Source organism: Rattus norvegicus, chromosome 2, assembly GCF_036323735.1.
Source record: "Rattus norvegicus strain BN/NHsdMcwi chromosome 2, GRCr8, whole genome shotgun sequence".
Classification (NCBI taxonomy): domain Eukaryota; kingdom Metazoa; phylum Chordata; class Mammalia; order Rodentia; family Muridae; genus Rattus; species Rattus norvegicus.
Genome location: NC_086020.1, coordinates 8,839,022 through 8,861,560, shown reverse-complemented (window position 1 = coordinate 8,861,560; position 22,539 = coordinate 8,839,022). Strand labels below are relative to the sequence as shown.

Here is a 22,539-nt window from a genome sequence, read left to right as displayed (position 1 = left end):
CATTTTTTCAACACAATTCTTGGGGAACTCCTCTGAATAAATAAGGTAAAGAGAGAAGAAGCAACATGAATCTGTCCAACCGACATGGCGAACAGGAGCAAATGGCAAACTGGAGCCCTGTGATGGAGGAGGAAACGGAGCGTGCCTTCCCAGCATGCTCCAGAGATGTAGCTGCCTGGATTCCATGCTCCTGTAAAGTGAGAGCGAATGAAGGGAGAAAGGAGCAGGTAGAAGAACCTTTATTATTTCAAAAGACCAATACAATCCCTGCACTTACTCCTCCAGAGCATTAAAGGGGAATGTGTAGAACTCATCTATGTATTGGGCTTCTGAACCTCCAAGGAGTTTTTTTTCTATGATGGAAAACTTGCTACGTTGAGACACGTATGTCATTGATACACATTCAGGATCTCTTTCGTGAGACCTCAGATACTTCTGTTTTTATTCAAATGCCTCCGACAATAAATCGCTCATCATTCATTTTCAAAAGCTAGACTAGCTACTGTTGGCAGCTACCTCTGCCTTAAAGTTTTCATCTCCCATGTTTAGTGTCATTTCACAGACAGACCCTTTCACTCAAATGTCGAAAGACTTATGAATCAGAGAGTGAATGGCAGGCTTTGTTGCTGATGGGGTAATGGCTCAAAGTGGGCCAATTAATTAAAAATAAAGACAAGCTTCCTGTCCTTTTAATCTGAGCCAAATTTCACACAAATAAAATAAAATAAAGTAAAGCAGAAAGACTGTAAGTAACCTGACTGCTATCCTAATTTTGAATACACATATGCGCTGGTTTCTTTATTTTTACTTGACATTTGACAGAGAACATTCCATATACTTACATGGCTATTTCTATAGGATCACATTGCAGTGCTCATCTTGTGCTCACCTGTCAGGTGCCAACATTTCCCTGTTTGTTCCTAGTCTTCATTTATTAATTATTAGTTGAGCCAGTGCTGCCTAGAGCCCACTATGTGTCCGGCACTGCTGTTAGTATTGAAACAAAGCAGCTGCAGTGCTAATCTCTTAGGACTTATGCTTTATTGTAGAGCATAATATCGAAATAATATAAATAAGAATTTAGATTTTAGAGTATAACAAGTTAAGGAAATACCACGAGAACAGAATGTAGGGTGATACAAAGGGTCTTTTGAGGTGGGCAGTAAGGAAAGAGTAGTCACTGTCAGAAGGCAGTATTTGCCCCAGATGGCATGGTAGTGTTCTTGTGGAGTGCTAAGGAACCTTACCATGGCCAATAACATAGAGAGAGTATCCAAGTTACCTGAGGCAGGCAACCTGTGGAATACCATGGATTAGAGAGAACCCCTTCCATGTGACGCTGCTGACAGGACATAGGGCACCTGCTAACAAGGACTAAGGTGGCCACTTTAAGCCTTATTCTGCCTTTGGCATCAGCACAGAACCAGCCTATGCAATAAAAGCCAAAATTATTCTAGATATAGATATGACTGGCACCAACATTTCTCTTGAATACTTTCAAAGTACCTCTTAAGTATTCAGTATGACCTTCTTATCTCATTAATGGCTATCTTGTCCTCTTGGTTCTTGATGGTTTTCTCCTTGGTTGTCTCCTAAACCCATGTGTCCCTGGTAGCTACATTGTCTAGTCTGAACTATTGATTTTGGCCTGAAATTACCATAAACTTACTGGTCTTGGAGCTTCATTTCACAACTGTTTATTTATTTATATATGTATATATTTATTTATTTTAGAAAGAATTAAACATAGGGCCTCATTCATGGTAAGTGTAGTCCCTGTCACCCCAGTTTTCTTACCTGATAGAACTGTCACTGGACACCTTTCTGCAAATGTATCCTGACTTACACATATTTTAACACTCTAGGCATGTCAACTCCATGGAGTATCTACATAATTTCATTTTATGTCTACCAAAATCCATAGGCAAAGATGGACTCCTGGGAGCCCAGGAGTCCTGCTTTCCCATGTTTGTCTGTTCTGGTCACAAAGGCATCTTAGAAAGGAATCATGTTGAGTGCTGTGTTTCTAAACATTGTTTTTATGTGTATATTGAATTCAGTTTGTTTTATAGCATTATGTCTGTAGACAATATTTACAATCTTATTTATGCACATAGGCACAATCAGTACAATGTTACTACCAAGAAAAGGAGCAGAAAGGGAATTTGTCATTTGTGTAGTTGGTGATTTGGCAAAGACCAGAGCATATATAGCCAAGCGGCTCTGGAGTCTTCCTTTTGGCATTGCCTAGCACTAAGACTGCAGTGAAAGCAAGCAGGATCACCATGTAGACAATGAACATAACCCTCAGTCCAAAAGTTCGTGGTTCTGCAGTCTATTTTTCAACAACATACTTTTCAGATAATCAACACTATCAAAAAACTCAAAACACTTTTTAAAAGTCACCATTTTCAGATAGTCAAAAGAGATTGCTTAAGAGTTTTAGGGAAAAAAATAACAGAAAGCAATTCCTTACTACCTCAATATCAGTCCAAACTAATAAATAAGATTCTTAAAATAGCTGAAGTAACTGCTGATCCTACTCTAGGAGTTTCTCGCCATCCTCAGGTGAATCAACTAGGCTCACTGTTGTTGCAGTGTCTCGTAGTTTTCAGTAGAATGCTTTTCACATTATTCTTTAAAAACCCAAGGTTCTCACTAACATGAGATTCTAGCTGCTTTTCTTAAAGACTCTTGAGTCTTTTTCAAGGGAATTGTTCTGACCTGTTATTCCAGAGTAAATTTGCAGGGTTTTCTCTCTTACTCCCTCTTGCACATATCTCAGGGAAATAGACTTTAATATCTAGTGATGGAGTTGATATATTACTAAACAATATACTTATTAAATACAGATAATAATGTAAAATTTCTGTTAAGACAGAAATTCCTTAGACTCAGATATTACACAAAGTATATATACAAAGTAAATTTTGAAAGATGTACTGAACCTAGAATATCATTTAGTTGATTATAAGCAAAAATTCTTAACAGGAAAAATTAGGAAATTATAATGGTTAATCTGCACAAACTCACAACTCCAAAGAGGAGGGGGAAAAATTTATCTTTGTAAATGTTTTTATAAATAAAAATGTAATATTGTACACATACCGTGTAATTTGGTTCAACAGGGGACCTGGTCTCCTTTCAACAACCCACTTTTCTCTCTCTTTTTAATTAATGAATTAATTAATTTATTTTATTGGTTATTTTACTTATTTACATTTCAAATGTTTTCCTCCTTCCTGGTTTCCCCTCTGCAAACCTCCTACCCCAGCCCTCCTCCCCCTGATTCTATGAGAAAGCTGCTCTACCCACCCAACCACCCAGCCACCCACTCCTGCCTCACCTCCCTAGCATTGCCTTATGTTGGGGCATCCCAGTCTCCACAAGACCAAGGGCCTCCCCTGCCAATGATGCCAGACACATATGCAGCAGGAGCCATGGGTCCCTCCATGTGTATACTCTTTGACAAACCCACTTCTCATTTCCATATAACCTGGGGACAGGACCTGAGTATTTCCACAGAACACTAGAAGTGAATGGCATCAGGCTATGTGCTGGGGGAAAGGCTCTGTCCTTCAAAAGGAAGCAAGTAATTTCTGCAATTTTGTCCTAATAGGTGAGTGATCTTAATTTATAGGCAAAATATTAGAATACTGTTGTGATCATATCTGTGGTATAACTTTTACTCATAATAAATATAATGGCGATTTTTTTGTTGGTTTGGTTCTTTGTTTGTTTTTTTATGAACTCTCATTTGGAATCTACTTCAATCCCTCTTAGATATTCTCTTATACATTCTCAGATTTCTGAAGGATCATATAATACTTCTATGTTCTTGTCAAGAATTTAAGGAAATGGTATTTAATATTTTTGCATATATGGAGACATATCACAACGGTTAAGCAGAAATTGATTCTCATATTTATCTATATGCCTAAAGATGGCATATGAACAATGAAAGCATGTGTTTGTGTGTGTGTATTTGTTTAAATGCAAGCAAAGACACAGTAAGATAGTGTCAGAATAACTGGATGAGAAGTAACACCTCAGTCTTGACAACCTCACTTCCATGTGCCTTGACTGCACTCATTGTTTGCTCTGGAGTTTTGCATGCATTTATGAAATTGGTGTAGATAGGAGTATATACCTTGACAATGACATTCTGTTCAGTAATTTTTGTGCTTATAATAGTTAACTACTCAATATCCAAGTCAAACACTTTTAAAATTAACACAATCAACTAATTTCGCCATTATTCATTATGGGAAACAACTTGGGAGATGTACCGATAACCTCAGTCAGGTCCTTTAAGATGAGCAACTGGAGAAACAAAAGCAGAGATTACCCTGCCAATAAAATGTTTTTACTTCTCTCAAACCCGACATGCATCCTGCACGCCCCACCGCAGAGCTCAGTCCCAGCACCTGTTTTTGAGTAGTGGGCCGAAGGTCATCTTATCCAGTCCTAAGTAATTTGGCAGCAAGTTTGACCAGTCCCAGTACCATGTCGCCGTGGCTGCCTGATCAGGAGAAGACACTATGGTTAGTTATTAATCTGAATTAATATGATCAGTAAGTTAAAGCTCCAGCTGTGATACACTAACTAGGAAGGAGAGGGCTCAGAACAAGGACTTCAACAGATAATATCAATTATGCCCACAGAAGGAGGTTTTTACTCTAATAAGACAGCAAGTAATGTGTAAATCCACTCGGGGATATAGTCGTTACTTATAAAAATGTAAACCAATTTCATTTCTTCATTTATTATTTTTCCAAGTGTTAACAGTATTTGCCCCACAAGTTTTATTGGGAGGATGTCTGTGAGAAGGGAGCAGTAGCTCACTCTCTTGTCACATGTGCCACAGCGGCACAGTCTGTTTTCTAGTGGACCACACAAGAGAACTTGCTAAATTCCAAGCCTCAAACTATGTCCTGGCTTAATTAGAATGGGGGACACTATTGGCTTTGTTGCTGTTGTTAAGAAAATGTTTTAAAGTGAAAATTATAAGGATTTCCAAGTTTAAAGGACATACATGATTCTTGTCTCTCATTAATAGATAATTTCACAACAGAGTCAGAAGAAAAATTACTGTGAAAAGTAATCTCATTACTCAGAACTTGGTTACCATGAAATATCATGGTATTTTATTTAAATGAAGTAAGAGATATAAGAGATACAATAATTATTTAGAGATATTTAATGGGCAGTATAAAAAAGCAGTCAATAAACTATATACATTAGGTTTAAAAGTCTTACAGAAGCTTATACTCTGTTAAATTAAATGGTTTAGATAATAAGACGTGAGCATGATCTTTGAAATCTAACCAGAGCTATCCCTTGTCAGTGCTGATAAATTGAGCACTTCAACCCTGTCATAGCGCAGGAGAATTTGCCCCGGGTTGTCAGCATTTGAAGGTCTTATTCTACTACAGTATTGATGAGTGTACCAGCATGGTTAAAGTATTTCTGCATGCCAAATTAGGCTGCAGTTTTAATTCTTATTTTCATCAGTGCTCTAGGTCAAGCAATCCTTCTCCTCCACACTACTAGTTCAAGTTGTCTATCAAAACGGGTTTTGTAGAAACAATCTTTTTAATGAAATTACTAAAGTGTACAGCTAAACAACAACAAAACCTGACTTTTAAAAATAAACTGTATGTATTATGCTGGACTTATTTTAAATGTTTTTGCCTTACAGTCATTAGGAAATCCATTTTAAATTTGAGGATGTATCTAAGGTTATAAAGAGCAAATTTATCTCGTGCCATTTAGACTAGGGGTTCAATGCTTTATAGTTCATTTGAAGTGCTTTCTCATTTACCTGATTCCTCCACAGAAGCAGAGAGCTATTGAGCACACATATGTACTAAGGGAGGATCAGACTCTCGAGGGAGGGAAGGACGACAAGCTGCCTGGCTCTTCTGGCCTTCTGAAGACACAGCTGAACAGATGCTGACTCTACCCACCGCACAGTATCCCAGCAACAGTTAAATTTTATGGATCAAACATATGAATCAGCTTAACAAGAAATAAGGTAAAACAAGTCAAAATGCTTTGTATAGGCCACAGAAATGTGAATTTTTGCTTCTTAAGCAAAAAAAGTGGGGATGAGGTAAGACTATGTATATGTAAATATAGATTGTGTCCTCTTACTTCTGACACACAGAAGTCATACACTTAAGTTACATTTTACCCTTAGTTTCTACATACCTGATCCAGCATGCTTTCACTGAACACCTTGTGCACGTGGAAAGGGTCAAAAGCAGGAGGCTGATATTCACCATTTCTCAAGGCCTCCTTCAAAGGTTGGATGGGGAATGGCTTTTCTTCTGAACCATTCATAGCCAACAGTTGCTCTTTTAAATATTCCTTCAAGGATAGACACTCTGGTCAGGTTGGTGAGAAGTACATTCTCTTTAAAAATAAAGGGTCAATATTCTGGCTTACCCTTCCAGCATGTTATATAGATTACAGTATATTGCTCCCTTCAGGAAAAACACACACTCAGAAGATATGTACCAGAGTACATATCACTATTACAAAAAAACTATCAAAACCAAGTTCCACCTAACATTTAACAAATCCTCACACAATGAATGAGCACTGAGTATGTCATGATCTTCTGAACAGGCATTGTTCTGTCATTGACTTCACATGTTACAATGTTCAGTTACCAAAGGGTAACTCCAGTGCATGACTGTGCACAGAAAAGACTGCTTGTGCATTCATTAAATACAGCTGCTTCCTACTCTGGGCTCAGTTCTGCAGTAAGCATCCTACAAGGCTACTGCAAGGAGTCTCTTTCTGTGTGGGATTATTTATAATGCAAACTCCTATGCACTTAATTTCCATGCTGTGGACTGAAAACTATGAAGGCAAAATAGAAAGTCAAAATATGTAATTCTAATCATCTAAGTGCTGGTGTAGTCTTGAACAAAACAAAACAAAATAAAACAAGACAACAGTCTCTTGCATTAAGCTCATTTCTGCCCATACATAAGGAAGGCGAATATCCCTAGTCTGTTTTGTGGGACTGTTTCTTGAAGGCAACAGATTAAATTTAATAGAAGCATTTCATCAGTCTAATAAATGCTTGCTTTAAATAAAATCATTTAATAAATGAAAAAAGTTTGCCTGACTTTTAATATACCATAGTTCATTCTTCCTCGCCAGCTTTTCAGCTAGCACACATTTTGGAATGTTACAGCTGCAAAGGAGAGCAGGGCTCATCCACAGTGCTTGCTACCCTGTGTGCCACATAGGGGACAGCAGTGCCTCGCTTGGGAGCTGGTTAGCATTTCATCCACTAGCAGGAGTTCTGGCGCTGGGAAAGCGGTTGAAAGTTTGAAATATTCTGGCCCAACACTATACTCAGTGTTAGCCTCTGAAAGCCAGAGGCTAGGCCTGGGAGCTCATGCAGTAAGCTGCAGACATATGACAAGAAGCCATAGATCTAAGATCTAGTCTTGGCTCACCGTGCTTCAGTGTGTGTGTGTGTGTGTGTGTGTGTGTGTGTGTGTGTGTGTGTGTGTATGTGTATATGTGCACGTCCCTATCCTTTCATGAATGCACAAAATGTCCATTATGAAATGCACATTTCAGATCCTAAAATGCTGAACATCTAAATAAAGTAGTACTCTAGTTATCAATAATAGTGATTTCTTAAGCTTTCTTATTATGCAGCATCTCATTGGATAGATCAGTTTTGTAATGACACACAGATTCTTATTAAACAGGAGTAGGCAATGAGAAATCCATGAAAGAATAATTTTACAACTATGGTATATATAGCAGAAACAAAAAGTTTCTCCATCATAACTTAAGTTTATTTTTAAGGAATAAAATTCTCATTGGAAAAGAATGATTTGCTTTGGCTACTAAGACTTTTTCTGAACTCATTTCCATTGCTATAGCTATATTTAGACTTTCCTGCTTCTACTCTCTAAAAAAAAAAAAAACCAAATTTTCTGTCAGTTCTGACTAATGCTTTCTCCTGTGTTTTCTGTGCTATATTAATAGTCATCAGTATTCCTTAAAAATCAGTTTCTTGGGCAGCTACATGGGTCATTTAATAAAAGTGCTTGCTATACAACCAGTAATCTGAATTTGATCTCTGGAATGCACAGAAAAGTGAAAGGAGAGAAAAGATTCCACAAAGGCCCCCTATGACTTCCTCCTGCACACGTATCCCATATAGGCACACATATGACAATAACACACCAATGGTGTATTGGGTCTGTAGAGGTGGCACAGTGGGCAAGAACACCCGCTACACAGAAAACAAGAGGCTGAATTCAGAAGCCAGTACCTATCCAAAAAAACCAAGCATGGGCTCATGCCCTTCTCCCATAGCAATGGGGTCTCTAGGGAAATGGAGGTGACAGCAGACAGGAAAGATGCTAGCTCCAGATTGAGCGAGAGAATCTGTCTAAAGCAATATTTTCAATGTTTGCAGTGCTGAAACCAAAATTTACTATTAGTCTCTCCCTCCTGTTGTGGGGACCTCCAACTATAAAATTATTTTCATTGCTACTTCCCTGAAGATTTTCCCCCACTCTCAGCATTGCTTAATTGCCTGTAGTTCTTTGTGTAGGGTTGAAGCCACCGTGGTCTTCTACTGCTGTTGGCCTCACTCAGCTCAGATCTATGAGTGCACCTCTAACATGCTTAGAGGACAATGTCTTATCAAACTTCTTTACTCTCTTACACTCTGTCCTTAAAGATTGTGATGACGCCAATCCCAATACTCTAAAGGCCAAGGCAAGGAGAACTCTGTGATTTCAGACCAGCCAGGCTAAATGGCTAAACAGTAAGACCCTGTTTTAAAAAGGAAGTAAAAGGGGAGGAAGAAGAGGAGGAGGGTAGAGGAAGAGGAGGAGGAAGGAAGGAAGGAAGGAAGGAAGGGAGGAAGGAAGGAAGGGAGGAAGGAAGGAAGGGAGGGAGGGAGGGAGAGAGGGAGTAAGGGAGGGAAGAAGGGAAGAAGGAGAAAAAGAAGAAAATTCTAAGCTTAATATTTTCTTGATTACTTGAGGCTGTTTGTATTACATACAACTTTACCAAGCAAGCAAGAATGATGCTTCCAGGAAATAACTCTTTAGAAACATCTTCCATTTCTACAAATACCAGACTTCACCTGGTATTTGTCGGCTGAATGGGCCACAAACACACAATTCCCAAACTACAACTCTCATCTCTATATTTCAGAATGAACTGAGTTTATGAGCCGTGTTATTGTTTAAATCATACAAATAAAACCTACATTGTTTCAAGAAGCCTTTTTCTGTACATGCAGAACAGCCAGGGCTAAATAGATTCTATTAATAATGCAATATTGAGTTTAGTATTGACTTTAAGAAGTATTATCTCCTCCTTGACTAACCCTTAGCTGCCAGCAGACGCTGCCTCAGGCCAGTACACACCTAATTGCTCGGTAAAAAGGCCGTTTCCCTACCTCATTGAGTTGCATGATGTGATAAATTTGCTGCAGGTACTTGCTGCCACCTGGTTTGTGGCAGAGATCCAGGACCATCGCGTTTGTTTTCTGCTCAGTCAGTTCAAGAACAGCGTCTCCTTCTGAGCCAGAGCTTCCCTCCACCGGCATGGATGCACTAAATACAAAGGACAAATGTGTATCAGTGAAGAGGCATTGTAAAGACAGGGAATCAGCGACCGAGTGTGCGGAACAAGTGTGCATCTTGTCTTCAGAGCACCCATAACTACTCTTTTCAAGTGGGCAAGCCTTCTGAAACCACTGCAGCTCCACTACACGGGGCCTGGGAACAAAGCACCTGAAAGCATTTTTTTCACATTTTTTATTGGATATTTTCTTTATCTGAAAGCATTTCTAAATTCTGAATTGGTTCTTTCAAGAACTCTTTGTTGAATTTATACTCCTATCTATAAAATGCTTCCCATTACTGTAGTTGTTGAAATTGCTCTAATCATTGGATGTAAACAAAACATCTCTTTTTAAGAACATGTAAGAAATAATTTGCATTTTCTCTTTGAAGACAAAAAGAATTACTGTTGGCAGCAACATTTTAGTATTCTATCTTTTGTATGTTCCTCTTTGCACCGGTGCTAAACACAGTAAAGACTAATGAAGGTGCTGAAACAGGGAGCGTGCTGTGCAGTTTAGAGGCTGGAGGCTTCAGGACCCCAGACCACTGATCATTTGAAATTGACCTTTGACACCTGTTGCCTTTATTTAAAAAACAAAACAAAACAAAACCTAGAGCTCTGTCAGATACCTTCAAGATTTATTTATTTATTTTCAGACACTCTAAAAGAGGGCATCAGATCTCATTGCAGATGGTTGTGAGCCACCACGTAGTTGCTGGGAATTGAACTCAGGACCTCTGGAAGGGCAATTGGAGCTCTTAACTGCTGCCTACACACACACACACACACACACACACACACACACACACACACACACACACACCCTCTTTTACTTATTTCTTATAAGAGAAACTTAGTGAAAATCACTATTCTGGTTATTATCCACCCCACCCCGCCCCTGAAGCTCTACTATCATCCCACCCGGAATGGGGAAACATTTTACAGACATGAAGTGTTTCTTTTTGAAGTTCTCCAAGTTTGAGAAATATTTGCATATTATTAAGAAATGACAAAAAGTGAGACACATGCAACCATGCTAGTGTAAACATATGACAGCCATTCACGTTGTGCTCCACATGGACTTTCTTACTAATAAATGCTCTTATAGTGTGTCAGGCTTTGTGATCTAAGCATTTGTAGGCATGTTCGTGGTTTTATACTGTTTCCCAGGATAAATGAAATTTACTGTGGTGTAATCAGCTCTGTGTTGCAGTTCATTGCTGAGATTTTGCCATGATTATAAAATTAGTTCTGCTAAGAGTCAGTGCTGTTGACCTGAAGACTCCAAATGATACCCAGCTGCTGGACATTAACTTTGATATTGCTTCCACATGCAGCTTCAAAACACCCCTTTCTTTCACACACACAAAGGAAATTTAAGACTACACAAGTCTTGCTCAAGAAAATAGCAAATAAAGCGACTTCTACTGACTTAGAAATGCTCATTAGCGAGTGCACATTTTTAAAAGACATTGTCACATTGAGATACATTTGCACGTATGATTTTGAAACTGCATACATGTTTCAAGCAAAATTTCTTGTCAGGTTTTGCAGAGGATGACATTGAAAAAGTTGGCGCCCTCTGACAAAGGAGTATCTCAGTGTCAGCCCCTGAAGTGTATCCTTTCCTGTCCGTCACTGTGCAGGTGAAGCAAATGATTGGATTCAGTCAATGCTATGATTAATGAGTTCCTCTCTGGTTTTGGGACTGCCTATCAATCATGTCATTAGGGAGAATGTGCCCTGAAAGAGGCAGACCTTAGCCAAGGAATAACTGCATTAATCTTAATCTGTATATGCACCCAGCCAGCCAAGTCAGGGTCACCATGATGAAAAACAATAGTCTTCAACTCGACAAATTACTTTGCAAAGGCAGATATTTCTTTACTTTTGTGGCTGTGTTCTTCAGATTCTAAGTTGCCTGTTTACAGCTTGGAGTTACTATAAAGTGAAGGTTGTTTTAATGAATATCTATGCTTTCAGGCAGTGTGTAGGGCAGGGAACCTTACAGCTGCCTTCCCTCAGACTGCACTTAGTTTCATAAAACCAAAGCTAAATCTGGATGCAAATGGGAAAAGCATAATTAAATGATACTGCCTATTCCAAGATAATCTTTTTGAGTAATTTAACAGAAAAATATTTTAATTTAAGTTGTGGCATACAGTTTTTTATTTTAAAGAAAAAACCCGTAGTAAAGCTAAGGCAACTGTGGACTGTTGCAGGCAGACACACCAATTTGGATTGCATTTATACATTTTCCTCAGAGTGGAGATCTCGGAGATTAGTTTATGAGAAGATAAAGACACACACTGCTGATAATCAATCTAAATCAAGGTGAAGAAGAAATCTGTTGCATGCAAGTTCAGTGAATTTGCTATCTGCAGTTAGTCCATCTATTTCAAATACATGTGACAAATAACTTTAAGTCTGTATTTTTAATATTAATACCATTTATGAAACTTAGAAAGACAGGATGTTGTGCTAGTTATCCAGCTTTTCAGAATCCTCGAGGGCTAGAAAATATTTTGGAAATCAGCAAATCCTCATTTTTGCTGCATGTTGTAAGAAACAGCTAACTGCACTTCTGACTGCTACCTAATCAATTACCCAGTTGACATCCTACTGCAGGAGATACTAAATGTGTGGGTGTTCCTTTTAGAGCCTGAGAATTACCCTTTGAGGGGAAAAAGAATAATTTAGGAATGACCAGAAGTGTTACTTTAAATAGACCTCATTCCTAGAAGTTCTTAACCAGCAAAACCATAAGTTTTACTTTGTAAGCATAACCAGATCTGCTGGGTTTAGCCTTCTTTTTCTTCATATTCATTGCCACCTTTGACCTTAATCTTTTAGTCATTGGCTTCAACCCAGTAATCTGATATTGGATGCAAATATAAAGATGAAGAAGGTCACTCACTGTCAATGTTACTAAGGATTTTCCCTGACTTCTATTATTATTCCTTCCCATTCACATACCAAAAGAAATTGTCTAGTTTTCTGTATGACTACATTAGGGAAACCAGGGCTTCTCCATACTCAACCTATTGACATGGGTTAAGATTGACAAGCAACATATACTGGCTACCATTCTGCTAATAAGTGAATGTGATATATTTTTGTCACTGACTTTTTTGTTTTGTTGAACTTTTTTGTTTGTTTGTGTTTCTTTTTGAGATGGTGTCACATTATGTAGAGCAAGTCTGCCTCCAGAGTATAAACTACCACACGTGGCAACACAAGATGTATTTCAACAAGATTTTATAAATAAAAGAAGCATGTGAGTCCTCAATTGGATGCTGACCACTTTGTTAATTTCCTTAGTCAAAACAGATCTGCCAGCATGGTGTCATTCTTGAAACTGAAATTTTGGGAGAGACATAAAACGACCCATTTACAAGGAATGCCTACTTATCTGCTCGTCTGCTTCTCAAGTCTCATCTCTGCCATTTACATGATTACAGGTAATCATATTTCAGGTGACTTTCTGACTGCGGCAGAAAGTTACACAAGTGTCTGCTAGCCACATAGCACCTTTAATAGCTAGCTGGACAGTGTGCATGGGTATCCGAACAATGAGCTGATTTGGTAATGCACAGAACACTTGAACCAGAATCTTCTTACCAGTGCCATGCAGCTTTATACCTACAGACTAACCTCAACACAGGAGAACTCTACACGCACATATTTGAATTCACTGGGGACCCTTAAAAATCTTTGCAGTGCCACAAATCACTTAGCTGCTGGTGACAAACCTATGAGAAAGCTGACATTTCACTACTGAAACAGCTGGGTGTGTTTATAGCTTGTGAGTGATATGCCCCAGTTGCCCTCTGGGAGTCTTACATTACCAGATGAAAAATGTGTACCTTTTTGACAATCAGGTACACAGAAAGCAATAAAAAGCCTTTTATATCCATTAATTCTTTCTTAATTCAATCTGTGCCCACTCCATTTACAAAATGCCTCCAGCTATGCACACTGAAAAGAAGTGAAAGTAAATTCCGCTGAGTTGCGATACACCCTTTTAATCAGAAACCTTAAGATGGGAACCTAAATCAGGATAGTGTTCCTGAGTACCAGTGAGGTTGAGGTTTTACAAGGAACATGTAGCAGTCCAGTGTTTACTGGGGAACTTCTCATTTTCCATGCTCCTCAAAGGTCCTGTGATTTTTTTTTGCCAAATGACCATTTGCTGCCCATCTGACAAAGTTTTGTTGGTATTATGTGTTGGTGACTTTGGCAATGAGAAATTATTTAGTGACTTGGGTAAGAGACAGGCACGGCTTTACCATTCGATGTTCAGTGTCCGTGCTTTCAGAAGCTGGTGCTCTATCCAGTTGGGACTTTGCTGCTCGATATGCAGGATGACCTTTTGGGTCAGCTGACTAGGACTGCTTTGCTCTCCCAGGATACTTTCCAAACACAAGCAAATTAAACCCAGTTTCTCCTTGCTCCATCTGTCAAGGGAGGAACCTGTTAAACGTTCCACGGTGTTCCCATCCTCAAATATCCGACATATAATTACAATCAAGTTCCAGACAAGCAGGCCAGCTTTCTTCAATTCAGCCACGTTTTTTGACATTTTTCTCTCAGACAGAAAAAAGAAGTATTTAATTGTAGGAGGCAAGCATGCAATCACCGTAGGTAACTTGCTGAGGACAATAGACACTGCCTGCGCGGCAAGCCTGGTGAAGCCTGCGAAGAAAAGGCAGAAAAGGTATGATTACTGCTACCGTTCTCCTGCCATCCCATCACGGGTTTCTGCTGCATGGGGATGTCTAACTTTTGTGGAGGAAATTCTTAAGATGAACAGGCTCTTAATGCTCTCCAACAGAGCTCCACCAGGAACTCCTGTGCAACTACCTAAAAATCTCAAAACTTTCAAGCATGATTTTTCCTTCTAATAATGGAAATTAGAAATTTTAGAATTATAGTGTATATGTTTATTTAAGATTTACGTTTTAAATTATTGGGATACTGCTAATGATTTAAGCAAAGCCCCACATGACCTTTGACACCAGAGTCTGGAAGTCTGTGATACAAGCTTCCCAGCTCTCCTCCTGTCTGGAGGGCTCCTCTTCTTTCATTACTACCAGATATGTCACCCTCTCAGGGTTCAACCTTAGTTATTCCATCACATCCTTCCTCTCTCAGACCCCAGTCTCTTGCTTTCATGGAAAACCCTTTGAGTGGCCTTTGTTGAAGTACCTGTCAGCATCCAACAACTATCTCATTCGCTGACTCATTCTTTATTATCCCTAAAACATGAGCTTCCCAGTGGCAGAAATGTATTCCTGGCACCTGCAAGCCAGAGCTGCTAAATAAATAGATATTGAGTACACGAGTTAACTGGTTTGTGTCTATTTCTTCTTTCATGCTATGTTCTAACAACTCCTGAATGTGGAACTTGCTTAGTAGTCCTTGGTTTTTATCTGAGGACTCTATAAGACATCATTTGCTTTTTGCTATACATCTTTGAAGGATATATTGATGTCCTGTTTCTAAAGCAAAGTTTCACAATTTCCCACTTTGGGCATCTGAGGGGTGGGTAATTCTTTGTTGGGTAAAGCTGTTCTATGTGGAGAGATTTCTGAAGCACATATGGTCTCCATGATAATAGAATAGTAATTCCATTAAATGCCAGCAGCATCTCACCTCAGGTGTGACAGTCTGACCCTAGCTAAAAACTACCTTTTATTCTGATTTTGTGCTATCCTATTTATTTCATTTCCTTTCATTTTAAGACAGAGTCTCACTCATCCAAGTTTGGGTGCAAACTCTTTATAAGGCCAAGGAGGACATCAAACTTTGCATCTAGCTGCCTGTACTCCTGAGTGCATGGACTGCTGGCATTCTCTACCAGGTCTAGTTTTCTGGGGTTCTGTGCCTCCAAACTAGAGTTTAGTGCATGCTAAGCAAGCACTCTTGAACTATTTCCCAAGCTTATCTATTCCTCTATATTTTTCCAAAATGTTTCATCTTGGCCTTCCTCTGTGGCTGCAACGCTCCAAACAAGCTCTTGGCTGAGCATTCCACTCCCCTGTTTTTCAGCATGCAACTCAACACTACCAAAGAGAATCACATCCCTGCAAAACACTGTGTCTCTCCTCCTTCTCTCCCTCCTTTTTTCCTCAGTGCTTTCTGTTTCTTCACACCCAACAAGGATCAGTACTGATGAATTTTCACATCTATTCATCTCTGATATTCCACTCCTTGCTAAGTCTTACCTGAGGTGTTGACCCAATTCAAGCCCCTTCTTAATTCTTTTAAAAAAATTTATTAGATATATTTCTTTACTTACATTTGAAATGTTATTCCCCTTCCAAGTTTCCTGTCCATAAGCCCGCATCCCATCCCATCCACCTTCCCCATACAGGTATTCCCCCCCGATACATCCCCTTACTGCCACTCCCATATTCTTCTGCACTGGGGGTCCAACCTTGGCAGGACTAAGTGCTTCCCCTTCCACTGGTGCCCCTACTAGGCTATTCTGTGCTATATGCAGTTGGAGTCCTGGGTCAGTCCATGTATAGTCTTTCAGTAGTGGTTTAGTCCCTAGAAGCTCTGGTTGGTTAAGCCCTTTCTTACAATGGCATTCTGAAAGTGGCAAAACAACCTCCCTTCTGACATGCTATTTTGTATTTTTTAACTATTTTTTTGTATTTTTAAATTATTTTAAATGCCTTATTCTTTAAGTGTTTGTGTGTTACTCATCTATTCTAATGTAGTTTCTTTAAAAGATTTCATTATATGGGGATGGAGAGCTGACTCCATGTTTAAGAGCACTTGTTGCTCTTCCAGAGGACCCAGATTCAGTTCCCAGAAACCACCCTGAGGCTCAGAAACACCTGTAACTCCATTTTCAGGGGATCTAATACCCTCCTCTATCCTCCATGGGTACTAGGCATGCAGATGGTGCACATAAATACATGTAGCCAAACACTCCTATATATAAAATAAAATATTTTATTTTTTATTCCCCTCATCTCAAAGAGAGCTTAAACACAAATCCTAAACAAACATTCCAACTCCATAACAAGTGGGTATTGCTAATTCTCTACTGAGATTTCTTACTGTAAAGACCCCAGGAACTTAACTCCTTAACTACATCATTAAAACTTAAGTCAAACTCCAATCAGGAGCTTCAAGTTGTTGCCAAATAAATCCATTCTAACCATAAATGCAATGAGTCAATGAAGAGGTTAACAGCAGCCAGGAGGGGTGTTGTCAGTGATAGTACACTCATTGTTCTGTCTTTATATAAGCAGTCATCTATTAAAACATAGAATGTATTATCTGAAAAGACCGTGGGGGTAATTACAATATGGAAGTTAGATTTATGTTTATTCTATCTTTCTTTCTATAATGCCAATACTATTATGAGTGAAGGAAAGATGAATCAATGTCTTTAAATTGTTTAGTATTTATTTTAATTATCACTATCAAATATCAATAGCTCATTGATGCCAATGTGTGATTTAGTATGTTGTATTAAAAATGTCTGCTTAAGCCTTATTTATAATAGCCAGAAACTGGAAAGAACCCAGATGCCCTTCAACAGAGGAATGGATACAGAAAATGTGGTACATCTACACAATGGAATATTACTCAGCTATCAAAAACAACGAGTTTATGAAATTCGTAGGCAAATGGTTGGAACTGGAAAATATCATCCTGAGTGAGCTAACCCACTCACAGAAAGACATACATGGTATGCACTCATTGATAAGTGGCTATTAGCCCAAATGCTTGAATTACCCTAGATCCCTAGAACAAAGGAAACTCAAGACGGATGATCAAAATGTGAATGCTTCACTCCTTCTTTAAATGAGGAAAAAGAATGCCCTTGGCAGGGAAGGGAGAGGCAAAGATTAAAACAGAGACTGAAGGAACACCCATTCAGAGCCTGCCCCACAGGTGGCCCATACATATACAGCCACCCTATTAGACAAGATGGATGAAGCAAAGAAGTGCAGACCGACAGGAGCCGGATGTAGATCGCTCCTGAGAGACACAGCCAGAATACAGCAAATACAGAGGCGAATGCCAGCAGCAAACCACTGAACTGAGAATAGGTCCCCCGTTGAAGGAATCAGAGAAAGAACTGGAAGAGCTTGAAGGTGCTCGAGACCCCAAAAGTACAACAATGTCAAGCAACCAGAGCTTCCAGGGACTAAGCCACTACCTAAAGACTATACATGGACTGACCCTGGACTCTGTCCCCATAGGTAGCAATGAATATCCTAGTAAGAGCACCAGTGGAAGGGGAAGCCCTGGGTCCTGCTAAGACTGAACCCCCAGTGAACTAGACTATGCGGGGAGGGTGGCAATGGGGGGAGGTTTGGGAGGGGAACACCCATAAGGAAGGGGAGGGGGGAGGGTGATGTTTGTCCGGAAACCGGGAAAGGGAATAACACTTGAAATGTATATAAGAAATACTCAAGTTAATAAAAAAAAAATGTCTGCTTAACTAGCATGGCTATCCTCTGAGAGGCTCTACCAGCAGCTGACCGAGGGAAAGACTGAGGATCTGAAGGGGATAGCACACCATAGGAAGAACAGCAGTGCCAACTAACCTGACACCAGGGAGCTCCCAGACTAAGCCACCAACCAAAGGGCATACTGCATGTGCTAGTCCATGGCCCAGCCAACACATACGTACAGAGAACTGACTGCCTTGTCTGGCCCTAGTGGGAGAGGATACATCTACTCCTGTAGAGACTTGATGCCTCAGAGAAGAAGGCATCAACATGGTTATCCTCTCAGAGTCAAAGGGGATGGGGGATATGGTGATGAACTCTGAGGGCAGGGACTGGGAGATGGGACAACATTTGGGATGTAAATAAGTGATTAATTTTAAAATGTCAGCTTAATACTTCATGGTACAAATGTCAAGTTCTAAGCTCATTTAGTTTCATTGCCTGTTATAATTTTTAAGGTACTATAAGAACATAGATATGATCCATGCAGTGCAACTGTAGAATGAGTTGTGCTTTCAAAATTTAGGCTTTGCTGGTTAATCTTAATCATAGCACAGACAAACCTGTTGTTACAACTTGCCAATACACACCCAACATCCATGAACTCAATGCATTTTCCTTGCAAACTAACAGGAAAACATTGCATTTTTATACATGTTAGATAAAGACCCAGTGCTCACTTAGACACTACTAGGTATACTTTTAAATAGGTTAGAACATCTGTATCTTAAGTTTGTAAGTGTATAAATATGTTTTGTTGGTGATACTGGGTTTATGAAACTAGTATTTCTATTTTTTTAAGAAAAACTTGTAACTATAATTTCTTATCACACTTCACATATTTCTGCCACTGGGATTCTTTTTACAGATTGTCCTGTGAACAGCTGTCTGAGTGCATTTTCCTTGTGACATTATGTTTCTTCCTCCAGAAGTCTATTGTTTAGTTGAAGCATTGCACCAACCAAATATTTTTCCATAAAGCATTCTTTTCATTAAATTTATAATTTACCATGGAGGAAATAACATCTCAAATATATTTTTTACTTTACTGCTGTCAAAGAAACAAAACTAAATCAAACTAGTTCTTTGTGCATTTACTCTTTGAAACACAATAAAACAAATACCAAAAAGCTGAGCTATGTGTGAGAAGCATCTGTGTTTTTAATTCCTGCCTTGTGCAATATTTCCTGGTGCTCATTTCCCTAAATCTTCTCTTTTTCTCTATAGGATAGCATTTGCTGATGAAGAAGAGACAGCAAACATATAATGCTTAGTTTTGGGATCTTTTGCTAATCAAGACAGCTTGAGACTGAAAGCTCAATATACTTTCACACAAAGCTCATAGGAATTCACATTCAATAAAAGTATGTGGGCACTCATATTTCAGATGGTTTTCCCACACTTTTTTTTTCAAATGTGATCAAATTATTGTTTTTCTTTACAATGTGGCTGAGAAAGCACTCACATTTGCAAGGGAAATCCGTAAGTGCATTCCCACCTGGGCACCGTGTACAAAACAGAGCAGGAGCATGTTAGAGTCACTTGTAGCTTTTGGGAAATCCATTTTGTTAACAGCAGATCTGACAACATGGCATTGATCTATGCAGGAAGCTAAAGAAGAAATCAGGTCTCCTGGCCCATCCCCCACCCCACTCCCTCCACTATCACACTCTTCCCTCTAAACTTCCTCACATTTTTGTCTCCAACACAAAACAATCTCACTCACAGACTAAGAAAGAGTTCTTAGGACAATCTTCACAGATAATTTTATTAAAAGTTTAATTTCTTTGTTTCTTTCCAGAGTTACACATTGTCTGAGTGTCTGCACTCATTTAATTACTAGTCTACTGGCAACAGGAGAACACAGTACACATAGAAGATCACATGTCTCTGATCTTAAACACATTGACTGATATGTTGCCCTCATTAAGTCAATGGATAACTGAATGCCAACATGTAAATATCATTTGGCTTTAGTGTGGTGTCTTTATCTAGGGAGAAGACAGTCCAAAACCTCCAGTGAATCTGTCAAAATGTAGAGTGCCAAAGCATCCATTTCTTTTTCATGTACACAGATACCTGTAAAAACTTTAATGTATAAATTAAGAACAATAATAGATTAACAACAAATTCTAAAGTAGACCAATTCAAAAAGGCATTGTAAAAAATTTTGTGAATTTGGATTCTCTCTTTTGAAAGAACGAAAGAACTAATATTTTTGGATTGAAGTTAAGTAAGGTCAATGGAAACCAAAGAGACAAAATCATAAGAGTGAAAAAAGAGAGAGGGCCAAGAACTGCAATGGTCCCAGGAAGCATTTATAACAAAACAGAATTAGTGGTATTGTCTATTTTCATGCACAGAGGATGCAGACTGTTGTGCACCCTCACTTCCTCACACCTCTTTGTTGCTGTCCATAGACTGTAATTCTACACCAACTTATGTTATGAAGAATATTAACTAGTAACGAATACCCAACATGTGGTATATATAAATTGAGCACTTCTGTGGGTCAGAACTTCTTTCAAATACTATGGAGAAATTCCCCAAAATATTTCTTAGAAAGGAAACTGTTTGTGATAGGACAGTAAGCAGACAGTGCTCATCAAGTGGAATAGCATGTTAAATGTAGACAAAAGACATTCAAAAGCCATATAGAGGTAGACATAGAAACTATGGGAACAACTCTTACATGAGAAACAGCTCACCTACTGAAAAGATGTCCGATTTCCATCAAATATACTTACTAAATCCAAAGGCAGTTTGATAGAAAGGACATGGACAAAATTAAAACATTACATAAATGGTCACTCATAGATAATTGGTTTGAGTTTGTAGTAGAAGGTTCATGAATAAGAGCTACACTTTTTAGGGTATCTACAGAGAAGAATAACGAAAGGGTAGACGCTCCACTCCCTTTTGTGGGTGTCTGGTTAAATGTTTTATTGTGGAAGGTTTTTCCTGGGTGTTTAAAAATATTCTTTAAAAGTGAATATGAAAAGATGTTTTACTTTAGAAAAGAGAAGATTCACACAGATGATATATACGCAAAGGGATTTTTGAAAATTCAGTGACAGTGGAACTCTAAGCAAAGCAGTGAGGGTTGAGAAATGAAGTAAATGAGTGTGCACATGAACAAGGACACAGAAATGAAGTAAATGAGTGTGCACAAGAACAAGGACACAGGTACATTGGCAGAAAGACTATTCCGACAGGTTGATATACTCAGTACAGAACTGCAGTATGGCCAACAAATATCTTATCAGAAATTTATATGCGACTACCAAACTAGGTGCTATTTGGGACCTAAAACCTTCATCTGAAGGTGTGTTAAGCGAAAAGAAAGTGAAACCCGGTGTTTGCAGGAAAACAAGCTGATAACCAAATGAAATAATGAGTTAAATTGAACGAGTGATGATGAGGGTACACAGATTATTATCTAGATTTAAAGTAAGGCAAGGTCAAGTGACTTCTGTAAATACTAACACAAGAACAAAAGATATTAATTCAGAACCACTTATGGGCAGTTCGGGAATGGGAGAAGATGTGGCCTTCCCCAGGAGGGTGTTCACCCATTGTCTGTACACTGCTCACTCCTAAAATCATGCAAAGGGGAAGCATTATCCAAATGGAACAGCTTATATTTAGGGATATATTTGTATATTCTTATACTTATACATGCAAGGGTTTGGAGGGAGGAAAGGGAAGGGTGAGATGTGGTAATCAAATTATAATCTCCAAAAGAAAAATAAAGACTTAAAGAAAATTCCCCCCCAAAAATCATGAAATACTAATAAAAAAGGTCAGCATTTGGTCATCTTCTTCCCTTGTTGCAATATCTGTGTAGCTTGTAGCAAAAAGATGAGGAAGGCCCCATGCACGTGCTGAAATGAAAATTAATGACTAAAGATGTTGAACACCTAAAGAAGGTGTTTCTCAGCCATTTGACATTCCTCAGCTGTGAATTCTTTGTTTAGCTCTGAACCCCATTTTATAATAGGGTTATTTGTCTCCCTGCAGTCTAACTTCGTGAGTTCTTTGCATATTTTGGATATAAGCCCTCTATCCAATTCTTCATAGAGTTAGACAGAACAATTGCAAATTCATCTGGAAGAACAAAAAACCCAGGATAGCTAAAACTATCCTCAACAATAAAAGGAATTCGAGGGGAATCACTATCCCTGAGCTCAAGCAGTATTACAGAGTAATAGTGATAAAAACTGCACGGTATTGGTACAGAGACAGGCAGATAGACCAGTGGAATAGAATTGAAGACCCAGAAATGAACCTACACACCTATGGTCACTTGATTTTTGACAAAGGAGCCAAAACCATCCAATGGAAAAAAGATAACATTTTCAGCAAATGGTGCTGGTTCAACTGGAGGTCAGCATGTAAAAGAATGCAGATCGATCTATACTTGTCACCCTATACA

General features: G+C 38.8%; 1 protein-coding gene across 17 annotated transcripts in view; it reads right to left on the bottom strand.

Moving 5' to 3' along the window:
- Kiaa0825 (KIAA0825 homolog) overlaps positions 1-22,539 on the bottom strand; it is a 561,052-nt gene that overhangs the window by 305,748 nt on the left and 232,765 nt on the right. For all 17 annotated transcript variants that reach the window (XM_017591153.3, XM_017591158.3, XM_063281463.1 and 14 more), the window contains 4 exons: positions 13,914-14,319; positions 9,455-9,611; positions 6,214-6,372; positions 4,428-4,522 (listed from right to left, as the gene is read on the bottom strand). In XM_017591153.3, coding sequence (XP_017446642.1) covers positions 4,428-4,522; positions 6,214-6,372; positions 9,455-9,611; positions 13,914-14,319 — 817 coding nt within the window. The remainder of the gene's footprint in view (positions 1-4,427; positions 4,523-6,213; positions 6,373-9,454; positions 9,612-13,913; positions 14,320-22,539) is intronic.